Source organism: Pestalotiopsis fici (genome assembly GCF_000516985.1).
Source record: "Pestalotiopsis fici W106-1 unplaced genomic scaffold PFICI_Scf_13, whole genome shotgun sequence".
NCBI classification, from domain to species: Eukaryota; Fungi; Ascomycota; class Sordariomycetes; order Amphisphaeriales; family Sporocadaceae; genus Pestalotiopsis; species Pestalotiopsis fici.
Genome location: NW_006917103.1, coordinates 553719 through 578007, shown reverse-complemented (window position 1 = coordinate 578007; position 24289 = coordinate 553719). Strand labels below are relative to the sequence as shown.

Genomic DNA, 24289 nt, shown 5'->3' with positions numbered 1-24289 from the left:
TACTCCGTTGGTATCTCATGAGTGCGTACTGTTGCACTCCGTGTGTTGAAACATTTTTTTTAATACCCGACAGAGATTGAACTGGGATCTCCCTTTACTGAACTTTTCATGGTCAGTATCCTTCTTTTACCATCCACGACCAGCCAGCTTGTCCTGGGCGCGCAAGCTGGAGACCGAGATTCCGACCATGGCCTCACCCAGACCCTCGCTGCACTCGGCAAGCACTTTGGCGTCCTTGTAGTGTGTCGTGGCCCGCACAATGGCCTTTGCTCTCTTTGCGGCGTCCCCTGACTTGAAAATGCCGCTACCGACGAAGACGCCGTCACAGCCCAACTGCATCATCAGTGCGGCATCAGCGGGTGTAGCAACGCCACCGGCGGCAAAGTTGACGACAGGCAGTCTGCCCAATTCGGCCGTCTGCTTCAACAGTTGAGGGTCGCACTCGAATTCTCTAGCCAGCATCCGGATGGCCAGGTCGCCGCCTTCTTGCAACGCAGCCTTGGCTCGAGCAATGTCCTTGCTGACCTGGCGCATGTGCTTGACAGCCTCGACGACATCACCAGTGCCGGCCTCGCCCTTGGTCCGGATCATGGCAGCACCCTCGGCAATACGGCGCAGGGCCTCGGGCAGGTTTCTGCAGCCGCATACAAAGGGGGCCGTGAAGCCGTGCTTCTCGACATGGTACTGGTCGTCGGCCGGGGTCAAGACCTCACTCTCGTCAATGTAGTCGACGCCGAGGGACTCGAGGATCTGGCACTCGACAAAGTGGCCGATGCGAGCCTTGGCCATGACAGGGATGGTCACGGCCTCTTGGATTTCCTTGATCTTGCCCGGATCAGACATGCGGACCACTCCGCCCTCTGCGCGAATGTCGGCGGGCACACGCTCCAGGGCCATGACGGCACATGCTCCGGCTTCTTCGGCGATGCGGGCCTGCTCAGCATTGGTCACGTCCATGATGACACCGCCCTTGAGCATCTGCGCCAGGCCCGCCTTGACCTTGAAGTCGGTGGGCCCAGCGTTGCCATTGCTGCCGCTCGCCACGGCGGCGGCGCTGCTGGTAATATCGTTGGTCATTGTGATGTGAAGATGTGGGCAAGGAGAGGAGAGCTGGAAAGTGATGGTCTTTCTAGAATGCCAGGAAGTAGGAAGTCACCAAGGCGGGGGAGGAAAAAACAATGGGCTATATGCTTGAAGCTCGAGACCATGTGACAAGAATGAACGGCTCTCGGTTTCGGGAGATGGCTCTCGATGCAGATATATTGCAAGGAGGGGTGACCAATCGTAGGGCTGGGCGTGTCTTGGTTAGGCAAGTACAAGCTGACAGGATGAGGTGGTGCTTTTTTCGTCTGGAGAACACGTCGACGACGAAGGGAGGGGTTGAGGAGAAAGAAGTAGGTAGAGGATGATGGAAAGAAAAGAGATTGGTCCACATGTGTAATACTTGTACAGTCACATTTTCTAGACCTCCAGGGTCCAAAACTCTAAAGGATCACTTGAATGTAAGCGAGGTCGCAGCCGTATGCATCTTTCCGGAGAGCCTAGCAAGCCTAGGACGAGCCAGAGTCAAGAAGATCGCCCGTTCTTGGTACGTAGCAAAAAAATGAAGCCAATTGATGAGCCCTGTGAGAACTATTAGCTGTCCCTAGTGTAGAAATGTATGCAGCCAACCAACCCGGTCGTCCGTCTTGTCAAGTCAGTCCCCGGCCCCAGGGAAAAAAAGACAGCCCATTGCTCGGCACCCAGCAAAGCAACCAGTTGTTGCTCATCCTACTACTCCACCGGACGGACCGTAACTGCCGTGGCGTTATACTGGGTCTGGTCTGGATTGAGTAAGTAGTGCATCCCTTAGCCAAAGTACATGACGTTACCTTGATCGTGACGCATCTCGGTAATTGGTCCCGATGTCGGGTCCGCATGCAAAACGGTCGATCCGGGGAGGGTCCCTTGGATCCCCTTGAGAGGGTTGCCCGGACGCGACTACATTAGCGATCCAGTAGTGGGGGGGCAAAAGCGGGAAGGCAAATAAAGGACCGGTCATTTCAATTGAATGGGCAGCAGCAGCAACAGCCAGCAGCAAAAAGAGAAGACCGATGCAATCCGAGCCAGTCATACCTGCGAATCGAAAGGAACGCCGACACTCGGAATAGGAATGTGTTGGCGAATCGTGTATGCGTCAAATTTGTCTAATGTCTGTTGGTGTGATTTATCTCACCCCCAATCTTTTGTCATTTCATTCATTGCAACTTGCTGCTGCATGTGGTCAGTTGGTCACTGGCCGGGTTGTTTCTTGACACGGTCTGTCCAATTGAATAAAAAATTATGTGTAACCATCGAAAGCCCATCAGAGTACATGCATCCTAGCTCCGTGCGCTGCATCTACACTCTGACATCTGAACACCCACTTACCTACCTATGTAGGTACCTACTCGATGGTCCTTCCCCCTCCATGTACAGTCAGCCATATCCTCGCTAGCAACAACCTCTATCATTTGTCCTTCTTTCCACCTCGTTCGCCTCGCGTGACTTTTCCAGTTTCTAGAAACCACCCTTATCATCCACGCTACTCCTGGTACCGTACCTAGTCTACCCAAGGCTTGACCCTTGGAGCGTTCTAAAAACACTTGGCCCCAAACTCTACTTCCAGCCCAGCGACCATTGAGAACAACAAAATTTCATTCTTGAATGAAAGAAAAATTTCTGTTATACGCAATTGACACATTTGCACCAAAACATGGTATTCACAGTTGGCGTATTGTCCTTGCAAGGAGGCTTCTCTGAGCACTTGGTGTCCCTGAAACGTGCCGCCGTCCATTTGCAGCGCAACGTCGAGTGTATAGAAGTCCGCACGCCCCAAGAGCTCTCAACGTGCGAGGCCCTCATCATTCCGGGAGGAGAGAGCACCACTCTCTCCTTGGTGGCGCAACAGTCGGGGCTTCTTGAGCCTTTGCGAGACTTTGTAAAGTAAGTTTTGAAAATGTCCAAAAAGTCCCATTAGGAATACTATTCCAAGGACTTACACCCTCGTCTACAGGCAAAAGAGGAAGCCGACTTGGGGTACCTGCGCGGGCTTGATTTTCCTGTCCGAAGAGGCCACTTCCACCAAGAGGGGAGGACAGGAACTCGTCGGCGGCCTTGACGTGCGGGTGCATCGCAACCATTTCGGTCGACAAAAGGAGAGCTTCGTGACCAACCTGGAGCTGGCCTTTCTGCAGGACTCATCGGTGACAGACAAGCCCCCTCCTTTCCCTGCCGTCTTTATCCGCGCGCCCGTTGTGGACAAGGTATTGACCGACAAGGTCGAACAAACGCCCACGGCACCCGTCGAGGTGCTGGCCGTTCTGCCCGGCCGTCATGCTTCGAACAAGGCCGCGTTGACGGGTGATGAAGCTTCGGTCCAACCACAAGGAGACGGTGATATTGTTGCGCTGAGACAGGCCAATGTATTCGGGACAAGCTTCCACCCAGAACTTACCGACGACATTCGGGTACATGTTTGGTGGCTTCAACAGGTTTTCATGGCCAGCACGCCAAATTAAGCAAAAACGGCAAACTTATCGAGCATTGTACGCAGGCTTTCAAAGGTGGAAGACGTGAAATGTCTAAGCTGTATCACCTATTTAGTATGAGAGTCAAGCAAATGCGCCAGAAATGTACATCAAGGCAACCAAATCTTCGCGCCAATTTTAGTCGGCCCTTCCTCCCATAGGCACGAAACCGAGAATCGTGGATTTTGAGAATTGTAAAAGAGATCAGGTCAAGCACGATGTTCAGCTTGACGCCTATTGTTCTTGTGTGGAAACGTCTGGTTCGGCTTCATCTTCCAATGTCTCTATTGTGCTTCCTTGCGGTGGGATACGGACGAATGTGAGAATCAAAATGGCGAGCAATGCAACCGCCTGTGTCATGATCTGTTAGATAATCAACTGGGACATTACCGAACTCGGACACTTACTGCATTGCAGAAGAAGGTAAGATGAGCTTGGTCAATCTCGGCAAATGCCGAGTACATTGAGCCAAAGACTCCAGCGGTAGAAAGGGATGCCAAGTATCCAACAAAAGTGATGGCCTGGAGCGCGTCTAAACGCTGGGCGGCTGGAACGAGGTCGGTAAGTACGCCTTTACTAGCAGCATCTGACCCCGAGAAGAAGGGAAGCAAGAATCCAGCTTGGCGTCCATTGTTAGTTGTTGAAAATGACGAGGTGTTTTGGAATCAATGTGTCTTACCGAGAAACAAGTGCCATGGCATAGTGGAGAATCCGATACAACCAGTGACGATTGCGTCGCCAAGCATACTCCACCGCAAGAAGAACAAGTCAAACGCCGCGCCTGCGTCTTCGTCGACTGGCTTGGGAGGGTTTGCGGGCTCCAACGTCTCTGCCTCGGGTAATGCTTCAATCGGCCCAAGATCACGCGGCTCCGTGGGTAGAGTTTCTGCCAAGACAGGTCCCGACTGCACAGCTTCCTCGGACGTGGCAAACCATCTCCTGCCCCATTTGATGATCTCTGGGAAGATAAACATCAGGTAGACGCCTCTTACAGTAAAGGACATGAACATGAAAGCACTATTCATGGTTGGCGTAAAGTTCAGCTTTGTAATCGAATACATCTGCGTCAGCGGAGGAGCATAACCAACTGCTAGTACAGCGACAAATGTGCCCGCGGCAAGCAGTGGCAGTCCATAGTATCTCGTCGTTCTACCATCGGGGAGTCGCAGTGTCTGAGGGGCTAGAACACGGAAAACAGAGGCATTCTTGGCATTTGTGCCCTTTTTGCTGTCTGCGCCACCCATTGTCTTGGGGTCGATGTACGGAACGAAGACGGCACAATAAACAAACGAGAAAGACAGCAGTACAGCAGTGATCTCAAAGGGCCGGCGAATGATGGTGGCTTCACCGACAATGCCGCCAAGCAAGAAACCTAGAGCTGTACCAAACATGGCCGCTCCTTGTAGTCGGCCGAAAGAGGCTGTACGCTTGTTGGGATCTACGAGCTCGGCGATGGATGTATTGAGCGTGAGTAGGTATCCAGCAGGACCTCCTACAATACCAAAGAGCTGACTGCTCTGCATCAGGATGATACCAGTGCGGCCACCAATGCCGACAGCTACCGCTTGCATGGTCACGCGGAGGACGGGGAAGAAGGTATTTACGAGAAGGGCAAAGCGTGGTCCTCGGTTCTTGATTGATGCGCCAGTGACATTCAGATTGAGGATCCCGCACAGGATCGTCGACATACCCAGGATCATGATCTGTCTAGCAGTGGACGCGTCAATCTCGGGCCTGCTACACTGATCTCCTGTTCCGATATATGGTGCCGCGTGCTCGTAGTAATCTTCGCAGGCCATTTTGCGAAAGGCGTAGAGAATGCTGCCAAGTCCATTAGTTGCCTTGTTCACATGGCCGGTCCGGCCCCAAGACACGCATGCATAGTAGATACGTACGGAACCTGAGTAAAACAAAGGCCGGTTGTGATGAGGAACGCGGCCATCAACAGGCGCATCTCGGGTGTCGCAATGTGCTGCCACCGGTCCGCAGTGGCTGCTGATTTGCCGTCATCGGCCGGGGCCGTTGTCTTGGGGCCGGTGCTGTTGCCATTTTCACTGCCATTGTTCAGCAGAGGCGTCGTCTCCTGCGCTTCTCTTCCATCCACGGATGCTGCCATCTTGCCAATGCCTCGAGCTGGGAAACAGCTTAAGGTCCAGGTTCCAGTGGATTGCGCGCGCTGGCAGAGAGGGAGCTGTAATAAACACCCAGTCACGCGCGCTGAGGGGAAGGGCCGGAGAAGAAAAAAAAGAAAAAAGAAAAAGAAAAGATTAGGTCAGTCGTCGCAATGGGACTTTCTGCCTGTCCCCTGGTCTCACTCAACTGAAACTCCAAGGGTCCTTCCTATTCTATCTCTAGTAATCTGCTGCAAGAAACCCCCCACTTGCATCTTGTTGCGGGAGCCCCGCCTTTAGTAAAGTATTTCGGGGACGCTGATCCGACCAAACCCGGTCATTTATATCAAATGTCCCGAAGCCTGAATAATGTACGGCCGTGTCTTATCAGCTAGGGCCCGTTTTGAGTGGAATACACGATAGATCCAGATTCGACTTTTTAATATAAAAGCAGAAACTATTCCAAGAGCAAATCAAATCTCACGGATCTCACCTTCTCAGGACAAGACACTGATCACTGTGGCCCAGGCAATAAAAGCAATTGCTTTTGGCGTCTGTGCCGGATGTGCAGTCATTCGGCTGAAAAGGAATAGCTGCTAAAAAGAATCAACTCGGCTCTGTTTCATTGCTGGAACATGACTTGGTTTACCAAAGCGAAAAGGCAACGATGCACTGGAGCGGGATCGAAGGGAGTAATCTAATCTACCTATCCTTTCACATTCACCGCGTTTGTGCTCGCTGCCGCAGTGGCTGGAGGAGAATATCGCAACACGAAAACAAGCAGCAAGCATGCAAACCATGACTCGAGCCCAGAAAGGTGCAGCCTACTTTGTGATGCGATGTCCGAGCCATGAACAAACAAAAATAATGAATAATGCGCCTAGATAAGCGACAATTTTGTCATGTAACGGAAAAGTCAACATAAACACGGCTATAATTCACTGCTGCATCTCAGACATATACCCTAGCTATTGAATTCACGAGGCAATCTTTGCTTAGATTTTCATGTGCATCATGACAAGTCTATATCGATCAGGCTCAAGGATCATGGTCCGATCTTGGGCAACAATTTTTGGGAAGAAAGGAGAAGTGCCACGCAACAAGAATAGCCAGGAAACAAGAAATCCGTGTATTGTCCTAAGGATGATAAAACACCTAATGGAAGAATGAATATATAGGTTCAAAAGCTGCCACTAGGCCCCCAAGCTCCGTATACTACTAGAATATTGGCGAACTCGGTTCTTGGCGCAACTACTATACATACCCCCACTACTATAAATCATGTTGTGGAATGACGTTCTAAAGTTCAAGATGTCATAGTTCTATGGATAGTTTTGCTAAATAGCTATACTACATACTGCTCTGGCCAAAGAGGCAATGCCCAAGGGTTGTGCTAGCCGTTCGCATACGCACTTATAGTGTTTCCCCCTCCCTTCAATCTACAACTCCATCATTCCATATCCTTTAAACACAAAAAATCTCCATCCCCAAATCGAAGAAGAGGACAAACACACCCGTCCATCATGCAGGAATTCGTGATTGTGACACCGCCATCTCTAATGGATGTATAGGCCGTTACTCTTCGCTGATTGGCTGCACATCCAACAAACACCGCTAAAATGTCGTGATCGATGCTGACATTCACTTTCAGCCAGCTGATCCCTGCACCTAGGGCCACATGTGTTGTTTCGGAGGTTATTTTTCAGCACCCAACCTTGATTGGAAAGCCTGAGGAAAACCACTCAGCCAGCTATGGAGATTCCCTTTGCTGTCCCCTCCTCGAAAGCCGAAAAATGGTTGGACAATTATAAACAGCAAAGCACTGGGTGCCATCTAAACCCGAGGCCCGCTTAATATAGGATTGCCGTGTGATCTGCAATTCCTCCGCGTTTGGGTGATTGAGCAGCGCCGTAGACGCGTGTAGCGAGCAGCACGCTCAAGCACGCCATAGTAGGCTTGCCTACCATCTCCAAATGGGGGCGTCCATCTCGCCGTGGGATATATTAAAACCAGGCTTCGCCCTCGCAGGCGTCTGCAGCCAGAGACTATGCCGGCCGCTGAGCCCATAGACTTTTACGAGCCCTTGAGAGGTACTACAAGTTCGCGGGCGACGAGTACTCGTAGGGACAGCGACAGCAGCTCCAACCTAGAGCTTGATAATCTACACAGAATAGAATCCGGCACAGCAACAGCAACGACGGCACAGTCCTCTCGACGACGCAACCTGCTACATCTCCTCGACACCACCAAAATGTCCTACGAGCCTCTCTCGTCCAAAGACCCAGACGACGAGCACAAGAGCTACGGCTCCACAGACTCGTCGCCTGCTGCCGCCGCCGCGAGGAGCCCGACGGCGCTGCTGATTGAAAATGTCGTCTTGGAAGATTTCGAGCGGCCGCAGGCCAGCAACCCCTTTCTCGACCCCGAGACGGCCGCGTATTGGCGCAACGTCTATGAAGGCTGCGAGTACGAGTGCCGACACGCCTTTGATCCGACGCTGACCTGGTCGAGAAAGGAGGAGCAGGATCTTGTCCGAAAGCTGGATTGGAAAGTGTGTTTGTGGGCTGTAGGTTTGCCTTCTTATCCTGCTAATTTAGCATTCTTGCTTCCAAGGGAGGGGGGCGAGGTAGCGAGGACTTGTGGCTAATATGGTGAATCAGTGTGTCATGTTCTTTGGTCTACAGGTAGATCGAAACAACTTGAGCCAGGCCGTTTCAGATAATATGCTCGATGATTTGGGCCTCAGTACAGATGGTGAGGCGAATTCCCCGTCATGCCTGCAAGAAGATCCTTTGCTCATGAGAAGACAGATTACAATTACGGAAACTCTGTCTTTCTCGTGTCATTTTTGGTGGCTGAACTGCCATCCCAGCTTATATCCAAGGCATTAGGACCGGACCGGTGGATTCCAATGCAAATGGTGTTGTGGTCCTTTGTTGCCATATCGCAATGTCTGATTACGGGTCGGAGTACTTTTCTGCTTACGCGGAGCTTGCTTGGATTTCTAGAGGTATACCTTCCCTGCGGCCTTTGCGGCCACTCGATTCTTTCATCTTGGCTGCTGCTGACTTTTTTCTTGGCACAAGGGTGGTTTTATACCCGACTTGGTTCTTTGGCTTTCTTACTTTTATACTTCACGGGAGCTACCGATCCGCCTATCCTATTTTTGGACCACATTGTCGGTAACGGGCATTCTGACCTCGCTTCTGGCCTCGGTGCTTCTTCGCCTTCGTGGGGTGGCAGGTTGGGAGGGTTGGCGGTGGCTATTTCTGGTCGAAGGTGGAATTACCTTGGCAGTAGGCGTGGCCTCCTTTTTCCGCATGCCCGCCTCCGCCGTCCAAACCAAGACGTGGTTTCGTCCAAACGGATGGTTCACCCCGAGGGAAGAGGCCATTGTGGTGAATAGGGTGCTGCGGGACGACCCGAGCAAAGGCGATATGCACAACAGAGAGGCATTGACACCACGAAAGCTGTGGGAAGCGCTCAAGGATTTCGATTTGTGGCCACTATACGTCATTGGACTTGTCGCCTATATTCCACAAAGCCCGCCAAAGACTTACATCACTTTGATATTGAGAAGCCTGGGATTCAGTGTGCTAGAGACCAATTTATTGACCATTCCTGCAGTATGTATTTCTCCATGTCTCGATTTCCTGGGTAAGTAAACAGAAGTACTGATCAAAACACTTGACAGGAGTTTCTTCATATTTGTAACCTTCTTATCATAACACGGCTGTCCGAATGGTTGAATGAGCGAGCTCTAGTTGCTATACTTCAGCCTATCTGGACTCTGCCTTGCATATTTGCGCTACGATTCTGGGATGGCACATTTGAGAATGCTTGGGGAAGCTACGCATTGGTCATGGTTCTCCTGTCCTATCCATACTGTCGTAAGTCCGGTCACAAGAACCTCCTGGTTTCAGTTAGACACAAAAAAACTCACGTTTCACGACTTGGTAGACGCGATCTTGGTAGGCTGGACCTCGAAAAACTCCAACAATGTCGGCACGCGCACTGTCTCAGCGGCGCTGTACAACATGTCGGTGCAGACGGGGTCCGTCTTCTCAGCCTACGTATACCGCGATGACGACAAGCCCCTGTACCGCCGCGGCCATTCGACCCTGCTGGTCATCAATGTCGTGTCCATTCTCGTCTTTCTGCTGACGAAGCTCTACTATGTCTGCCGCAACCGTCAAAAGGAGGCCCAGTGGAACGCCCTGTCCGAGGAAGAAAAGGTCGAGTACCGCCGGGTGACCAAGATTCAGGGTAGCCGGCGACTGGATTTTCGGTTTGCCCATTGATAAATAGACTATTGCCTAGGTAGTTTTGAAGCAGGAATGGTTGCCTGACATGTTCTAGAAGGGAATCATCACATTATTAGAAGAGAAACACTAGCTAGACATAGACTCTCCATGAGACCACGAGACACGATGGATGGAGGAAACGAGATTAGCATATTTGAGAGAGGTCGATATAATGGATTTAAATGCTTGTCCCACTCATTGTAAGAGACAAGGTTATGCCCATCTCCCAAACATCATAAAGCACCTCAAATCGGGCTATGCCACCGCTGAGAAATTATGCACAACCCAGAACCCTTAGATTTGAGCTTGAATACAGGCTTGTAGGCTCTATTAAATGCACGGCCTTATTGCTACATGTCAGAATCGCAGAGCGCATAGGCGCACCTGTTCTGCCCAAAACGCCCTTTACATATGCTGGTTTTTCCAAATTCCGGGTATCAACGCCTTTGTTCACTCATGACTCCAACCCTTGCCCATTTCCCTGGTAATAGCAAATCGTCTTTTCAATACACACCGCTCCGTGGATGGTGACGGCTCGGGAGGAAATCACCAAGCTGCAAGCGAGTCATGCCCTCCCTCGCACCACCGACCTGTTGAGCAACTTCTAGAATACTCTGTTCGAAATCGCGCAAGACAGCACCAAGCTCAGCAAGCTTCTCATCGCTTGGGGATGGTCCACCGTTCTTGGTGGCCATCATGCGCTGTAGTTGTTCGATCAGACTGCCCTGGATGCCGTGCATGTGAAGTTCAATCTCGGTCAGATTGTTTTCGTAGCGCTGTAGTTGCTCATCCATCTCGCTAGTCGTCTTCGAGAAGAAGTTTACAATGTCCTGACCGTCAGACTCTGTATTGGTAGAAGCCCCTGCCTGTGCGCGTGACGACCACAGTCCGCTCGTGTGGTATTGCTGGGGAAGCTTGAGGTTGTCCAAAGCTCGGAAGCACAACCTCCCATTTTCTGCATCTTTTTGGTGTAGCAGTTGAACAGACTCGATTGCCTCAGCGTCAGAACGTAGAGCACTCTCTACACCATCATATTTCATCTGGACAAATTTGACGTCGTTGGGAATGTTCGAGAGCATGTCGCCATGGCCAGGCATGAAAGCATCCAGCTCGTGCTTTTGATTCATATACGACTGGATCTGGTCGTCGAGCCAGACAATCTTCTTTTGCAAGTCCTCCTGAAGGTCGTTGAAGCGTGTTGTTCCGCGAACGTTGGAAAGGTCTATCCGCACACCAGGCACAGTTTGTTGGTTGGTTGACTGGGCACCCAATGTGGAACTGAAAAGTCAGATGTTAGGCTTTAATCGTGTAATATCAGTCGAGCAGAGACTTACAATGCATTGGAGTTTTGCTGGTTTCCTGCACCAAGAATGGATGATCCAAAGGCAGAGGTGTTTTGTGCCGGCTGAGCAGTCTGGGTACTGGCCCCAAACAGACCTCCAGTCTGCTGTTGTGGTTGATTATTATTTGCAGTGCTAGATCCAAATAGACCTCCTGTTTGCTGCTGCGGCTGGGCAGTATTCGCGGTGGAGTTTCCAAACAGACCGCCGCCGGTCGGTTGCTGGGTATTCTGGGTGTTGGTATTGGTGTTCAACGAGCCGAATAAACCTGACCCAGCCGATTGCGCTGTAGTTCCTGCAGCTGCCTGAGCCGGCTGTGCAGAAGCATTGCCAAAGAGTCCACCGGTGCTCGGTGCGGCCGAAGAGCCACCACCGAAGAGACCTGATCCCGTGGAGGGTTGTGTCGTCTGAGGCTGCGATGCAGTGCCGAAAAGACCGCCGGCTGAAGGAGCTGCACTACTTGCACTTCCACTGGCGACATGTATGTTAGCATTCTGAATAGCAGCCATCTTCATTGCCTCCTTCTTTGCGCGGGCCGCCAGAAGCGTCTCTTTGGCCTCTGCCAACATTCGCCTCATGTCCGCGACGACGGCACTCTGCGCAGCTTGCTTGTCCATGGCGCACAAATCGGTCGTCATACAGAATGATGGCACAGCAAAGAGAGCATGGTAAGTACTCACAATAGATTGGCTGAAGAGGTGTTGATACTCAAACCTCCGGGGCCGCTGGCAGACCTAGCAAGGGCCATGGTTGTTGGCGGTTCGTAGTGCGAAGCAAGGGATGAGACGGAACGATTGATGCCTCGCTGGAATGTGAGATATGAGGTTGTTGTTTGTCCAGAGGTGTTGGTGAACGAATGACCGAGTGTGCTTTCAGCCTTGTCTCAAACCACCATGAGCTATCACTTTTTTTTCTTGCAGTCGCGTTGTCCTGGACGCCCGCAAGTTTCTGTTGACAAACTAGAGGGATCCATCAATTGATTGCTAGGGGGGAAGGGAGCTCGGGCCCAGTTCCACTACAGCTGATCTTACTGGACTGGACCTTGAGCTAGCGCCCTGTGAGATGCCTTCTATCATCCAGCGTTATTGCTCAGTGACCCGCTAGAAACTGCATGCGACGACTGTACCTGGATTCCAGCCTTGTCGTTCCAGATCAGGACCCTCCGTTCAGCCTTCTTTGTCAATTTGCAACATTTCGGCGCGAGACACTCCCGACGACAAAAGACAAGATGGATATCGACGACGATGATGATTTCTACGCGCCCGATGAGCCAGAAACCACCCAGGCTCCTGCGCCACAAGCCAACGCAACTGTGCAGCCCGCCGCGCAACATGACGAGGATCTGGAAGAGGGCGAAGAAGAAGATGAAGGCGCGGAAATGGATGAAGATGATTCAGTATGGCTTACCCCGGCACCTAATGAAATTTTGTTCTCTAACAACAATCTGCTAGGACATTGACATCATTACAGAGCGGAAAGATGGCACAAAGGCTCCTCCGCCAACTCAATCAAAATATAGCGACATAAGAAACATTCCGCAACGGACGACTTCAAGCGATGCTGCCGTGAAACCTGCCGTCAAGAAGGACGAGGCAAGTCCTGCATCTGGTGCAGAGTTGCCGGCTGTCTCGACATCCAAGATTGACGTCAATGCTATACCAATCCACAAGGGCACGGGGAAGCCCATCACACAGGTCAACATTGATGAAGGTGCGCTTTCTCATAGTCCACTTGGACAGTTTATTTGGGTCCTCATTAGATTCTAACCACATGACAGACTTGCCAGAAAATGATAAACCCTGGCGAAAGCCGGGTACCGACATTAGCGATTATTTCAACTATGGTTTCGACGAATTTACGTGGGCACTCTATGCAGCCAAGCAGGATGGTATTCGCGGAGAGTACAGCTCCGATGCAATTGCTCAGAATAACAAGAAGATGATGGAAGAGATGCAAATGATGATGATGGGAGGTATGCCTGGCGGAGCTGCTGGTGCCATGCCAGGGATGCCAGGCATGGACGGCATGCCACCAGAGATGCAGCAAATGATGCAGCAGATGATGCAGTCCGGCATGGACCCAAGTCAGATGGATCCCTCGGCCATGTTTGCAGGAATGCAAGGTGCTGGAGGTGCCTCTGGCCAAGGAGGTCAAGGCCAAAATTTTGCTGGTGCTCAAGGCTTTGGAAACCAGCAAGGCCAAGGCTACGGTTACGATCAAGGGATGGGCCGCGGCAACTTTGGCAACCGAGGGCGGCGGGGTCGTGGGAACTGGTAATGAGAGTCCTCTGGACCTCTTCCCATGACTCAGCTACACCATGATATACTCTCTACATCCAACCCTGCTGTGGACTACCGTGCGGCATCGGTATTGATCGAGGGCATTCCCGGAACGCATTGACCTGCAAAGAAGGAGACGACTACTCGCCTCTACGGAGACTCGACCTTCTTGTCAACCATGGAATTGATATTGGGCTTCATGGTTCAATCGACGTCGGCGTGGAGAATCTTGGTCTGGCAACTTCAAGATTACACGAATATCAGTCTTAGAACTTGGCCATAGCATTGAGACTTGACGCAATGAGACTTGACAAATTTGACGTCCCCATTCCCAAAGGGTCTTTTGAGGAGGATCTGTGTTGGCTTGATTGATTTCCACAAGTGGATCCAGATCGTCGTATACTTCCCAAGTGCATGTCGTGCTGCTTGATTCAACAGACCTAGATTCCCCTATCATCTTCTCACTGAGCGGGGGCATTGCATGTGTAGGTTATAGAATTGCCAGGGGAATCACGAAAGCACCTCTACAAGTCAGTGTTCAATCATCTCAAAAAAGGGAGCAGGGTCCCAAAATATATGAAGCGGGAGACCACTCATCATCTTCAACTGTTGCTCTCTCTGTATTCTGTCTTTCAATAATTGGCATGACACGAGCCACGCCAAGCCTTCTCATCGAATCAACAAATCTAGTTCTGACATCCCTACTGCAAGTCTCGATTTTCTCTCGTCAAGACGAGAGGCCGTGAGACCAGCAATTACCGGCAGTTTCTGTTATCATCATTTCACGGGCAATCTTCTTAGAGTTACTCTACAACCACACTTGTTACCTACCTTGAGGTATAGTATCTATCGAGTCTCAAGTATATTATTGGTTTTTGAAATTCTCTTCGATCATCATACTTAAATCTCCTTCCATATATGCGAATCAAGTCGGTATGGTTGGCATAGAGGCACATGCCGCTCATGTGGAAACAACAATTGTGCAAAGTTTCTCGCCTTTGCAAAGCAGGATGGAGCCGGTAGCCGCGATAATATTCTCGTCCACCGTGTCTTTGACCGACAGCTACAGAGTAAAAGACCTGCAATGCAAGACTGTACCACGCAACAAAAGCGCTGAAGCCTGAGAAGAAGAACAAGCTCTCCACAAAAGGTGATTCTGTATACATACAGGCTAGGCGAGCACGTCCAAAACGAGAGCCCCGATTTGACAGCCTTGGAATGCATGCACACAAGCGGGTACTGAAAAGCAAGCATGTTAGCACTGAGGGACAGCGGCAAGATGATAATAGATCATCCTCAGAATGTTTAATTTTTCACCGAGTATTATATCCAAGATACACCTCTCCTGATGTGATCACTTTATCTCACACGCCCCAAATCTGGGACAGAGACAGGTACACATCGGCATCATTCAATTTTCTAGCCTCCTCCAAAGTCAAATTGAGCTCATGGAGAAGAATCAAGGCAAGTCGGAGGACGTCCAGGGCGAGCAGCCACCCGCTGCTGACCTAGGGCACTACTCCGTCTTCACCAACTCGATGCGCCTCTATCTGACATACCTCTTGGGCTTTGTCATAATCCTCTCGACTCTGACGGCAACGATCTACTTCCCGCTCATTCCATTACTGAGTCGCGAGTTTTCGGTATCGGTTCAGGCCATCAACCTCACAGTCACGCTGTACGCCGTGTGCCAGGGGGTTACCCCGCCTATCTTCGCGTCGCTGGCTGACTGTTTTGGCCGCCGCCGCCTGCTCCTCTGCCTGGTGGCGCTTTATACCTGTGCCAGCCTGGGGCTCGCGCTGAACCGCGACAGCTACAGCACATTGCTTGCCCTTCGTGCCCTCCAGAGCGTCGGCGGCTCAGCGACGCCAGCAATCGCCTATGGCATCGTGGCAGACGTTGCCGTGGTGTCGGAGCGTGGCCGCATGCTGGGGCCCATGCTGTCGTTATGTAATGGGATATCCGCCGTCGGGCCCGTGATTGGCGGTGCAGTGGCTCAGAGTACGGGCGCCTACAAATGGGTCTTCCTTTCGCTCTGTATCGTCGGGATTGTGTGCTTGGTGCTCGTCGGATTCACACTGCCCGAAACGGCGAGAGCAGTAGTCGGTGATGGGTGCGGCAAGCCTCCTATACTCTCCAAGGTCTGGGGTACTGAGGACGTCTTGATGAAATATGGCACGACATGTGACCGAAATCATCAAGACCATATCCAACGGGACATGATACCAAGGGCTCAATGGAAGCCCACCATGCTGCTCGAGTCACTGCGCATCATCTTCCACCCCGACGCAGCGGCCGTGCTGTGGATGATCGCGACGTCGTATTGCGTTTACTATACTTTCCAAGTCGCCATCCCCGTCATTTACGAAGATGTCTACGGATATAACAATCTCCAGATTGGTCTTGCCTTCTTGTCCGGGCTCGCCGGCATGACGGTGGGTGGTATCGTGGCCGGAAAATTGCTCGATCGAAATTTCACCGTCGTTGCCCGCAAGAACGGTTTCCCCATTGACAGGGAAAAGGCGCAGACTCTCGACGACTTCCCTCTCGAGGCGGCCAGGTACCGGTCTATCGTGCCTTTCGTTGTGTTGGAAGTGGCCTTGGTGGCGGGCTACGGATGGGCCGTACAGCAAGAGGTACATCCCGCAGCGTTGCTGGTGATGCAGTTCTTCATCTGCGCCTCATCTACGCTTCTGAGCCATACATCTAGTGCTCTCCTCGTGGACATGTTTCCCAGCAAGTCCAGCACGTCGTACGCCTCTGGCCAGCTGATGCGATGTGGGCTGAGCGCTGCTTCGGCTGCTGTGCTGGCTCCGCTGACCGAAGCTGTCGGTAGGGGTTGGTACTTTACCTTGTTTTCTGTATTCACCGCTGTGAGCGCCCTCGCATGTGTCTGGCTTACAATGATCAAAGGCAAGTCGTGGAGACAGAAACGATGTTCTTCAAGGTGAAGAGTGTTAATCGAGCTGGCGGGTCTGCTAAGCTGATTCGAAACATAGTTCAAATCAGATATCACTAATTCGCGGCCGGTCGGTCGTGGTGCGTGTGTCAATTGTCGAGCCAAAGGCGGCCGCTCTCACATGATCCAGCACCTCATTCACCGTGAGTCTCAGTGTGAAAGGATTTCCTTCCCCCTTCTCAGAGGTTTCAATGCCCGGCTATTGTACAAATAGGCTAGAACTTCCCTCAAAAGGCTGATCATGGAAACATGCGTATAAGATTAATCACGCAGGCAGAAGAAATCCAGTGGTAATTGTTTGCGATGGCTTCGAGGAAAATCCCAAATAAGGCGCCACCCTTGGGCATGGTCAAGCATAGAGTATCAATCCTATTTCGGCATTTATTTGAAAAAGGCGTGCCAGTCAAAGACACGTTAAGATACTGAAACTGGTTTCATGATGTGGGCGCTGGAGAAAGTCATCCAGTCGGTGATGGCGGGGACATTACTGTATCTCACCGGAAAGCATGGCCTTTTCATAACTAAAGTATATTGATTTCCATTAGATCAACTTGATATCTTGCAAGATGGACTCTCGACGAAAGAACTGTAGCGAAGGCTCCGCAAAATTATACACAAGAGTCGGCCAAAATGTTCCTACGCGGAAATATGTACCACTCGCACCAACAGCGTGTACAACCAGCCCATGAAGCGAAGTCCTTGGCTCATCCTCAGACGAACCGCTTCCTATGAGAACAAATGAAAGGTTACATAGGTTCTGCTTTTCGTCTTTCAGGCGCCAGTCAGGGCGTATGAGGCAGGCATGATTCTGCTGATCTCCAAATGTATAGATCAGATTTCGCGGGTCGTTGGCATCCCGAGCAGCATTGCCTTTGCGAGAAAGTTTGTAGACATAAGCTCTCACGGAGAGCGTGCCCTGGGAGATCTGGCCGTAGTTATCTAGTCCTTTCTTCGTGATGGACATGCTCAAAAGCTCAAACTCCTGATGATCTATCCATTCTGAAGATTTATATTTATAAAAGACCAGCTCTTCATCGTAGACCACTAGAGACTTTGGGCGACTTATCCAACTCCACGAGGGACCGATATAGCTGTCATTGTCGCTGAGGTCATCAAGCAGTCCGCTCAAGGACTCGTGAGGAGGGATACGAAGGATCCAGCCAAGACCACGGTGAAGGTCGTTTCTCCAAAGCCCGGCGGCATACTCGTCACCTGGGAGGCTTTGGCCGAAGATCTGTGCCAACCCTGACAATGCCGGGAGTCTGTCCTGATTCTGAGTGAGCTCGCGCGGGGAGTAGTTGGCAATCACTCGCTCTGCCCAAGTCTTGTATAACGTCTCTGGGTCTTTCGAAGCCAGCAACTCGGCAAGTATGACATCCTTTCGAGGATTGGAAGCCAGGTTGGAGTGCTCGGAAATCGTCCAACTGCTACAGCTGAAAGTAAAACCGGCACTTGTGACGTATAACAGTCTCGTTGCCATCCCTTGCTCTTGGTAAGTCCATGCGCGAGTACTCCAGGTACTTCCCGGTGTGATGCCGCTATATGTCTGGTTGCGGTCATGTGTCCACATGAACGGTTGCAAATGGAAGTACCCCGTGTCATCTGTCTTGGAATGACACGGAACGGTTATCATGGGTGATCTTCTAGATAGATAGCCTTGTTGACAGGATGTCGTGGACAGGGCGCAAACTGTCAGATACGATGTAGCGTATATTTTGTGCATGCTGGAAGATTCGCGGCACCAATCGTCATGGTCGTCCTGCAAAATGCAGAGCGCATCGATCCAGACATAAGGTATCGACAAGGCCTTCGCTAGTGCAATAGTGTCAATTTGCACCGGGGCCAATAGCTCCAATGGGATACCGCGCGTCATCCAATCTATGGAGTCTTGCGTGAGCTTGAGTTGATTGCCGTTTCCCCAGCAATAGCTCAGCGCAAGATAACGAGCGTCGGTATCCTGAATCCTGGATGCGGCCCTTGTTGTTACCAATCTCGGAATGCTGCCCGATACATCAAGCAGTCTTGTGGGCAGAAAGTCACCTTGAGATGCATCAGAAGCGTCGCAGCTGTCGACGCACCGCTTCAGTTCAGCCTTTACGAATTCGATTGGCGCATCATCGAGCAGCGAGACCGTGAGTGGCTGAGGAAGCTGAATCCACGATTTCCACAGACTCGTATCTATGATAAGGCATACGTAAGCAATAGCAGTGCTTCCTGGAAGAAGACGACTGATTATTACCTGGACAGGAGACCTGGAAGTAGATCCAATATCGTGCGACTCTTACGTCCACGTCGTTCTCTAAACCCGGCCATTCACCTTAGCGATAAAGGCCCCGACACGAAAACGCTAGAAAGACGCACCTGGGGGTGTCGCACAAGCCACGGCCATCACCAGGAACAAGTCGGCACCAATGAGGTCTTGTCTACGTCGCAATCGGCATCTCTGCCACACGTATTCCAGATGAATGCGGAATTTGAAATGAGACTCTGAGTCAAAACCGAAACTCTTGTAGCAGCCCAAGGCCTCATTTGACCGGACGAGTGTTGCTAGCAGCGCACAAAACTCACAGCCAGCAGCTGCGCTGTGCTTGAGCCCGGGGATGTCTGGGTACTCATCAACATGCTCATAGTCGCATCGGATAGAACGCTGATCGAAATCTTGGATTGACAAGGCCTCTCTCTCAGCTTTGTCTGAAAAAAGCCTTTCGTTGATTACTTGCAGTGCATGGAGACATTTCTTGCATAGTTCTGATACCATTTAATAATTTTCCTGTGGCGATCCAGAGAGATCGCTATGATGGAGAGGAAGGAAAGGAGATAATCACAGGATCAGGGCTCAAATGTGAGGCTGTATTCGAGTATGCTGTGTGTGCAATCTATCGTGGATGAAGGATGGAGGAGAAAGCACCATCCTCCGCTTGAGTAGGGGATGCCAAATGTCTCCACCTCTTTCACGTGACAATTTCCATAACGCCAATACATGCAGACATGGCGATGCTGCATGAAATCTTTATTAGCAGAGTGTAGTCGTATTGTCGCTGAAAGTTACCTAGGTGGACATCATCTCTCCGCGAAATTCACAAGACACCGATACTAGGCGTAGCACAAGTTGAACAACTCTCTTCCAAGCTCTACAGCATCTGAGCATTCCAATCTACAACGGCAACCAATAAAATAATTTGGTGCCCGGCGCACTCAGGTGTGAAGCTGAACAGATCCATGTTGGCATTTTGCATCTCCAACCAGCCACCCGGGTTAGGTACTGGAATGCTTGTTCTATCAGCCGCTTGGGGCCTTTGATGGCGGCGACTATCATACGAATGTGAATGTAGTCGAATCTGTAGCTCCACAGCCAGTCTTCTTCGCAGTCCATGTTCTGGAACAGACAATTTGGCACATCCGGCGCGGGCTGGATCTTGCTGAGGTCGGTTTCTACCACGAACGAAGGAAGTCGGGTTGGCCCTGGCATATTCTAAGGCCCATACAAATGTTGTCTTTGGGCATGGGCAGTACGTGGCCAGCAGCAGTCTGAGCGAATCAGTTCTGCGTTGGTTTTCGTGTGTTGTGCAACAACTCTCTTGGAACACACAGCCTTGTCGCGTCCCCCGAATATCAAGTATAGGATGGCGCAGTAATCCTTGGCGGAACCTTGCGCATTTGTTATCGATACGTCAATGCCTTTTACGCGGTTATACATCTACTCAGTCCAAGATGGTGATGGCTGTAGCTGCTATATGCATGGCTAAAATGCTCAGTCTCAAGATGTTTCTATTATTTCACCCTGGGTTGGGGCGAGTCTCTGATGGTATGAGTATTCATGTCTTGGCAGCGAGTGGGGATTCACTTCACGATCTGATTAACTACTATAGTAGGTGGTCGCACGCTTCATACAAGAGCCTGTCCAGCCCGAATACGCGGAAAACCACTTACCATCGACAAACACACCCGCTAATACGAGGGTCTAATCCGCGGAAACAGGCCATACTCTCTATTAATTGTATAGCCATGTCTGAGGCATTCGCATTTCACTTGCCCCAAGTTGCCAAGAATTGACAATTGCTCTCTTGGTATCAATCATTTGGACAAGTCGGAAATGTGCGCCGTTTCGCAATCAAAAAACGGCCCACACAGCGTCTCTCGGGGCGACGGCTCCAAACTCATTGGACATGCCAAAGGACTATATTAGTCTAGGCCTGTGCGTATCAATCTCCTGTGTAGGTTCTGGCATCTCCTTGACTATTTGCGTGCCTAGTACTTTGTGTTTACAGTGTAGTACAGAATAGACAATTTTCTTTTCAGGAAACCCAGCCGCGCTGTTTCCGTGAAAACCAATTGTATGTCTGCCCAACGTAGGCCGCAGTGCCTAATGCAGGCTTCACACCACAAAAGTTGATACATATTCAACTTGAACCTATCAGAATGCTTACAGGCTGGTAGTGGTATGAGACAGCTTCCCAAGCCAATCACAATACTCTTGCAGACACACGTTGATGAGACATTATACTGCAATACTTACAACTGAGTCGAAAAGGGTCTTGTTTGTCCAGCATGTCCCGGCCAATTGATTCGCATTCCGACGACATGCGATGCGAAACAGTGTACATGAATCGTCAGGAGGGGTTTTCCAGTGCAACATCCAGGGACTCTTTCAGCGCGGGGTCAATTGATGGTCATTTTCTGGAGGGCGGTTTCCCCAGTTATACCCTTCAACTTTTACGTCGGCACTAATTGGTTTATGGGGCAAGGTCTAGTCTTGCAATGTGTAATCATGTACAATTCATGGCATTAAGATAGTCTCAGAGGAGAAGCAAATGGAATATGACAACAATCCCGGTAACTCATGCTAAAGAGAACGAAATCGAATTCTGGGATCGTGCAGTGGCTCTTGGAAGCGATTTGCAACTGGAATCACCGATGACCGCATTGGCATCGAAATTTCCAGCGCTCTCGGATGGTGGGGCTAACACAGGGCGGGCGGGGCCTAATGCTAGAGCTGAGCCCAGGCACCGAATCGCCCATGTGAAAGTCATGAGAAAAGACCAATGACGTCGCCCACGATGACCCCATGCTCCATTCCTGGGATGAAATCTGTTTCGTCCGCCATTGTCCAAATGGGGTTCTGATGAGCATGGTATCATACATGCGAAATACTCAAAAGAAAACACACCCGGGGCTTTTGCACCGGCGCAGAGACACTCCCCCGCCATTATTATTGCTTGCATTTGCATACCATTACTATTCGACGCATCATTGGTGGGTCCCCGTCGGCAACTGCTGGAATGTTCACGAGACTCGCACCTTTTTGGATCTGGCCGTGAGGTTATCCCCACTATGACCACGACGGGGTTGCCAGGGGGGTCTTGGAGCCTTATCTATTAAGGAGAGACAGGATCCTCTCCCGAGTGACAAGTGAGAAAAAAAAGGGATAATCAAATACCAACTGGCACATTGCTTGGGAAGAAAAGCACTGTTTAGGCCATTGCTGTATATTATATCAACATTTTAAATTGTTATTCATTCATATACCTACATACGAACCATGGAGCCCCTAAAGATGAATCTTATCACTTCTGCACCCGCAAAAAACGAGTCGACCATACTACTTGATCACAACTCTCAAGACTCGACCGCACTCGAGCCGATTCTGGATTACGCCTCTCAAATTTTACAGCTACTAATAAATCTGTCAATTGTCACTGCCACTCAATCATACCTCCTCTTCTCGCATCTTATGTACGCCAGTCTCTTTGTCGCTCAGCAGACAGCCATGGCCACTAAGAGCGTACTGTCAGACACGACGCGGCTATCCAGAAACGCGGCCATGGCGATATGGGATTCTGTTCAAATCAGACGCCTACGGAAAAAGCTAGAACTGGAATTCTTCACGTTTATTCTCGGTTGCGGTAATGTTTTATGCGTCATGATGTTTTGGCCAGGCTGGTGGCTCTTGGCCATGATCCTCATTGTGGTATGCTACACCTGTGCTGGCTGAAAGGGGGCCAGCGCGACCTGATGAAACTCGGTATGTCAGCCTCGACTAGAGCAGACTTGTGTGATGCGATACTGATCTGGTCCAGACTCAACATCATCTTCTGCTCGAAACAAACAGCATTATTTTCATGCCCAATAGACATGAGGCCACAGTACAGACTCTGCACCCCAAGGGTCTGAGCGGGCCATTTTACTGCCGTCTTTGCGCCGAGTCTGGCTATGGGTGAATCTCGAGCTAGGCTTTTGGGCCGCAACACTAAGCAAGATCAATTTCTGGTCTGGTCAAACCAAACAGCGCATCTCTCGTCTACTGATCTTGCTTTCCTCGACGGTTCTCTGGCCATCTCCATGGTGGTTTCGCGCTTCGTTGCGACTTGCGCGGTCTCAGGCATCGATATCGACGTCGCGACAGGCGCTCACGAGTAAAAGAACGTGTTGCCGCCCAAGTCGCGCCGCACCTGCTGGTTGTAGTCCTTTTCGGGATCAAACTCTTGCCACATGCTGGCCGGGTAAATGTGCTTGTTCCGCTCATACCATCGCCTGTCGACCACTTTGGTGTATGTTGGGTCATCGGAGGCGCCCTCCAACTTGCTCATCTCTTCAGCCGCCTTGGCTGCCTTACTGGCCGCTGTGGAGAGGGGATCAAATGGCGTATCGTCAGACTTGGTTTGAGCTGGCGCCTCGCTTGTATAGTCGAATAGGCGCTTATTGTTTGGCCCCACGGTCTTGTTCATGATGAAGTAGAGGAAATCATAATGCTATCATGCGATGGGTCAGTCGCCTTTTTCTTGCGTGCTGGGTAGATAGGGAGATGAGGTAGTGAATGTAGGAAATCAAAACTCACATGAGGAATAATAATGTTGCCGCGAACAATCATCAAATCATCCACTCCGACTCTTGCCCATTCCCGGCGAGCGTTTGCCTTTTCACCAACGCCCAAGTCGGCTCCGACCTTGCGGCTCTTGTCGAGGAAGACCCAGACGAAATCTCCCTTCTTGACGCGCACCGTGCCGCCAGGAATATTGGATCCATCGTAAAAGACAAAGGGAATCGCGATCTCGGTCGTCTTGACAATCTCTTGACGCTCGAGAAACTCCTTTCGGAGAGCTTCCCTCTCGGCAGCATCCCGCCGCAGCGCCGCCTTGGTCACGGCCCGCGGTACAACCGAGACGTTGCTGTTTGCCTTGAATTTTGCCTTGACTGTCTCCTTGCTGCTGTGTCCGCCATCTTCAGCGTCTTTCCTGGTGGTACCGTTCTCCTCATCTTCCTCGCCGTCGTCAAAGCTGAGCTTGGTGACCTTGCGTTTCTTGGCCTGCTTCTTGGCCTTGACGGCCGCGGCGGCGGCAGCAGCTCCTTCAGCGGTGGCCGGGTCGGGTGTCGTGGTTAGAGACCGGTCGACGGGGGTGCCGCTGGCCTCGCGCTCCTGCGCCTCGAGGACCTCGGCGCGGCGCTTGCGAAAGTCGGCATGCGTCACCAGTCCGACGGTGGTGTTGGAGATGCGCTCCTGTGTCGTCTTGTTCTGGGCTTGGAACCGCGACTCGTTGGACGTTGGCGTCGACATGTTGTATGCTCTTTATCCCGGCGCGCCGAGTCGGATTTGTGAAGGTGTGACAATAGAAACCAGTAAATTGAAGAGCTCGAGGTCTAGTGGCGTCGCAATTCGCCCAAGGGCAGTTTTTTGGAGGCCTTCTAGCGGGTAGCTCCGCTGCTAGGCTGGACCCTACATTACCTAACCTTAACCTTGTGATTGCTGCTGG

At 51.1% G+C, this 24289-nt stretch overlaps 9 protein-coding genes across 9 annotated transcripts; 4 read left to right on the top strand and 5 right to left on the bottom strand.

Annotated features, from left to right (window-relative positions):
- Window positions 1-126: 126 nt before the first annotated feature.
- Window positions 127-1077, bottom strand: PFICI_14591 (Pyridoxine biosynthesis protein pyroA; the record flags this gene model as incomplete). The annotated part of the gene is made up of 1 exon (XM_007843172.1): window positions 127-1077. One exon carries the CDS (start codon window positions 1075-1077, stop codon window positions 127-129), a length of 951 nt encoding a protein of 316 aa, XP_007841363.1.
- Window positions 1078-2734: 1657 nt separating this feature from the next.
- Window positions 2735-3539, top strand: PFICI_14590 (uncharacterized protein; the record flags this gene model as incomplete). Its single annotated transcript, XM_007843171.1, has 2 exons — window positions 2735-2964; window positions 3035-3539. 2 exons carry the CDS (start codon window positions 2735-2737, stop codon window positions 3537-3539), a joined length of 735 nt encoding a protein of 244 aa, XP_007841362.1.
- Window positions 3540-3782: 243 nt separating this feature from the next.
- PFICI_14589 (uncharacterized protein) lies at window positions 3783-5664 on the bottom strand (the record flags this gene model as incomplete). Its single annotated transcript, XM_007843170.1, has 4 exons — window positions 3783-3899; window positions 3956-4167; window positions 4228-5369; window positions 5444-5664. 4 exons carry the CDS (start codon window positions 5662-5664, stop codon window positions 3783-3785), a joined length of 1692 nt encoding a protein of 563 aa, XP_007841361.1.
- Window positions 5665-7910: 2246 nt separating this feature from the next.
- PFICI_14588 (uncharacterized protein) lies at window positions 7911-9960 on the top strand (the record flags this gene model as incomplete). Its single annotated transcript, XM_007843169.1, has 6 exons — window positions 7911-8225; window positions 8320-8413; window positions 8470-8669; window positions 8746-9285; window positions 9354-9549; window positions 9620-9960. The coding sequence occupies 6 exons, from the start codon at window positions 7911-7913 to the stop codon at window positions 9958-9960; spliced, it is 1686 nt and encodes a 561-aa protein (XP_007841360.1).
- Window positions 9961-10466: 506 nt separating this feature from the next.
- On the bottom strand, window positions 10467-11920 carry PFICI_14587 (uncharacterized protein; the record flags this gene model as incomplete). The annotated part of the gene is made up of 2 exons (XM_007843168.1): window positions 10467-11241; window positions 11298-11920. 2 exons carry the CDS (start codon window positions 11918-11920, stop codon window positions 10467-10469), a joined length of 1398 nt encoding a protein of 465 aa, XP_007841359.1.
- Window positions 11921-12531: 611 nt separating this feature from the next.
- PFICI_14586 (uncharacterized protein) lies at window positions 12532-13580 on the top strand (the record flags this gene model as incomplete). Its single annotated transcript, XM_007843167.1, has 3 exons — window positions 12532-12699; window positions 12755-13013; window positions 13081-13580. The coding sequence occupies 3 exons, from the start codon at window positions 12532-12534 to the stop codon at window positions 13578-13580; spliced, it is 927 nt and encodes a 308-aa protein (XP_007841358.1).
- Window positions 13581-15030: 1450 nt separating this feature from the next.
- PFICI_14585 (uncharacterized protein) lies at window positions 15031-16533 on the top strand (the record flags this gene model as incomplete). The annotated part of the gene is made up of 1 exon (XM_007843166.1): window positions 15031-16533. One exon carries the CDS (start codon window positions 15031-15033, stop codon window positions 16531-16533), a length of 1503 nt encoding a protein of 500 aa, XP_007841357.1.
- Window positions 16534-17082: 549 nt separating this feature from the next.
- On the bottom strand, window positions 17083-19169 carry PFICI_14584 (uncharacterized protein; the record flags this gene model as incomplete). Its single annotated transcript, XM_007843165.1, has 3 exons — window positions 17083-18719; window positions 18903-18984; window positions 19110-19169. 3 exons carry the CDS (start codon window positions 19167-19169, stop codon window positions 17083-17085), a joined length of 1779 nt encoding a protein of 592 aa, XP_007841356.1.
- Window positions 19170-22948: 3779 nt separating this feature from the next.
- Window positions 22949-24093, bottom strand: PFICI_14583 (uncharacterized protein; the record flags this gene model as incomplete). The annotated part of the gene is made up of 2 exons (XM_007843164.1): window positions 22949-23290; window positions 23377-24093. The coding sequence occupies 2 exons, from the start codon at window positions 24091-24093 to the stop codon at window positions 22949-22951; spliced, it is 1059 nt and encodes a 352-aa protein (XP_007841355.1).
- Window positions 24094-24289: the final 196 nt, after the last annotated feature.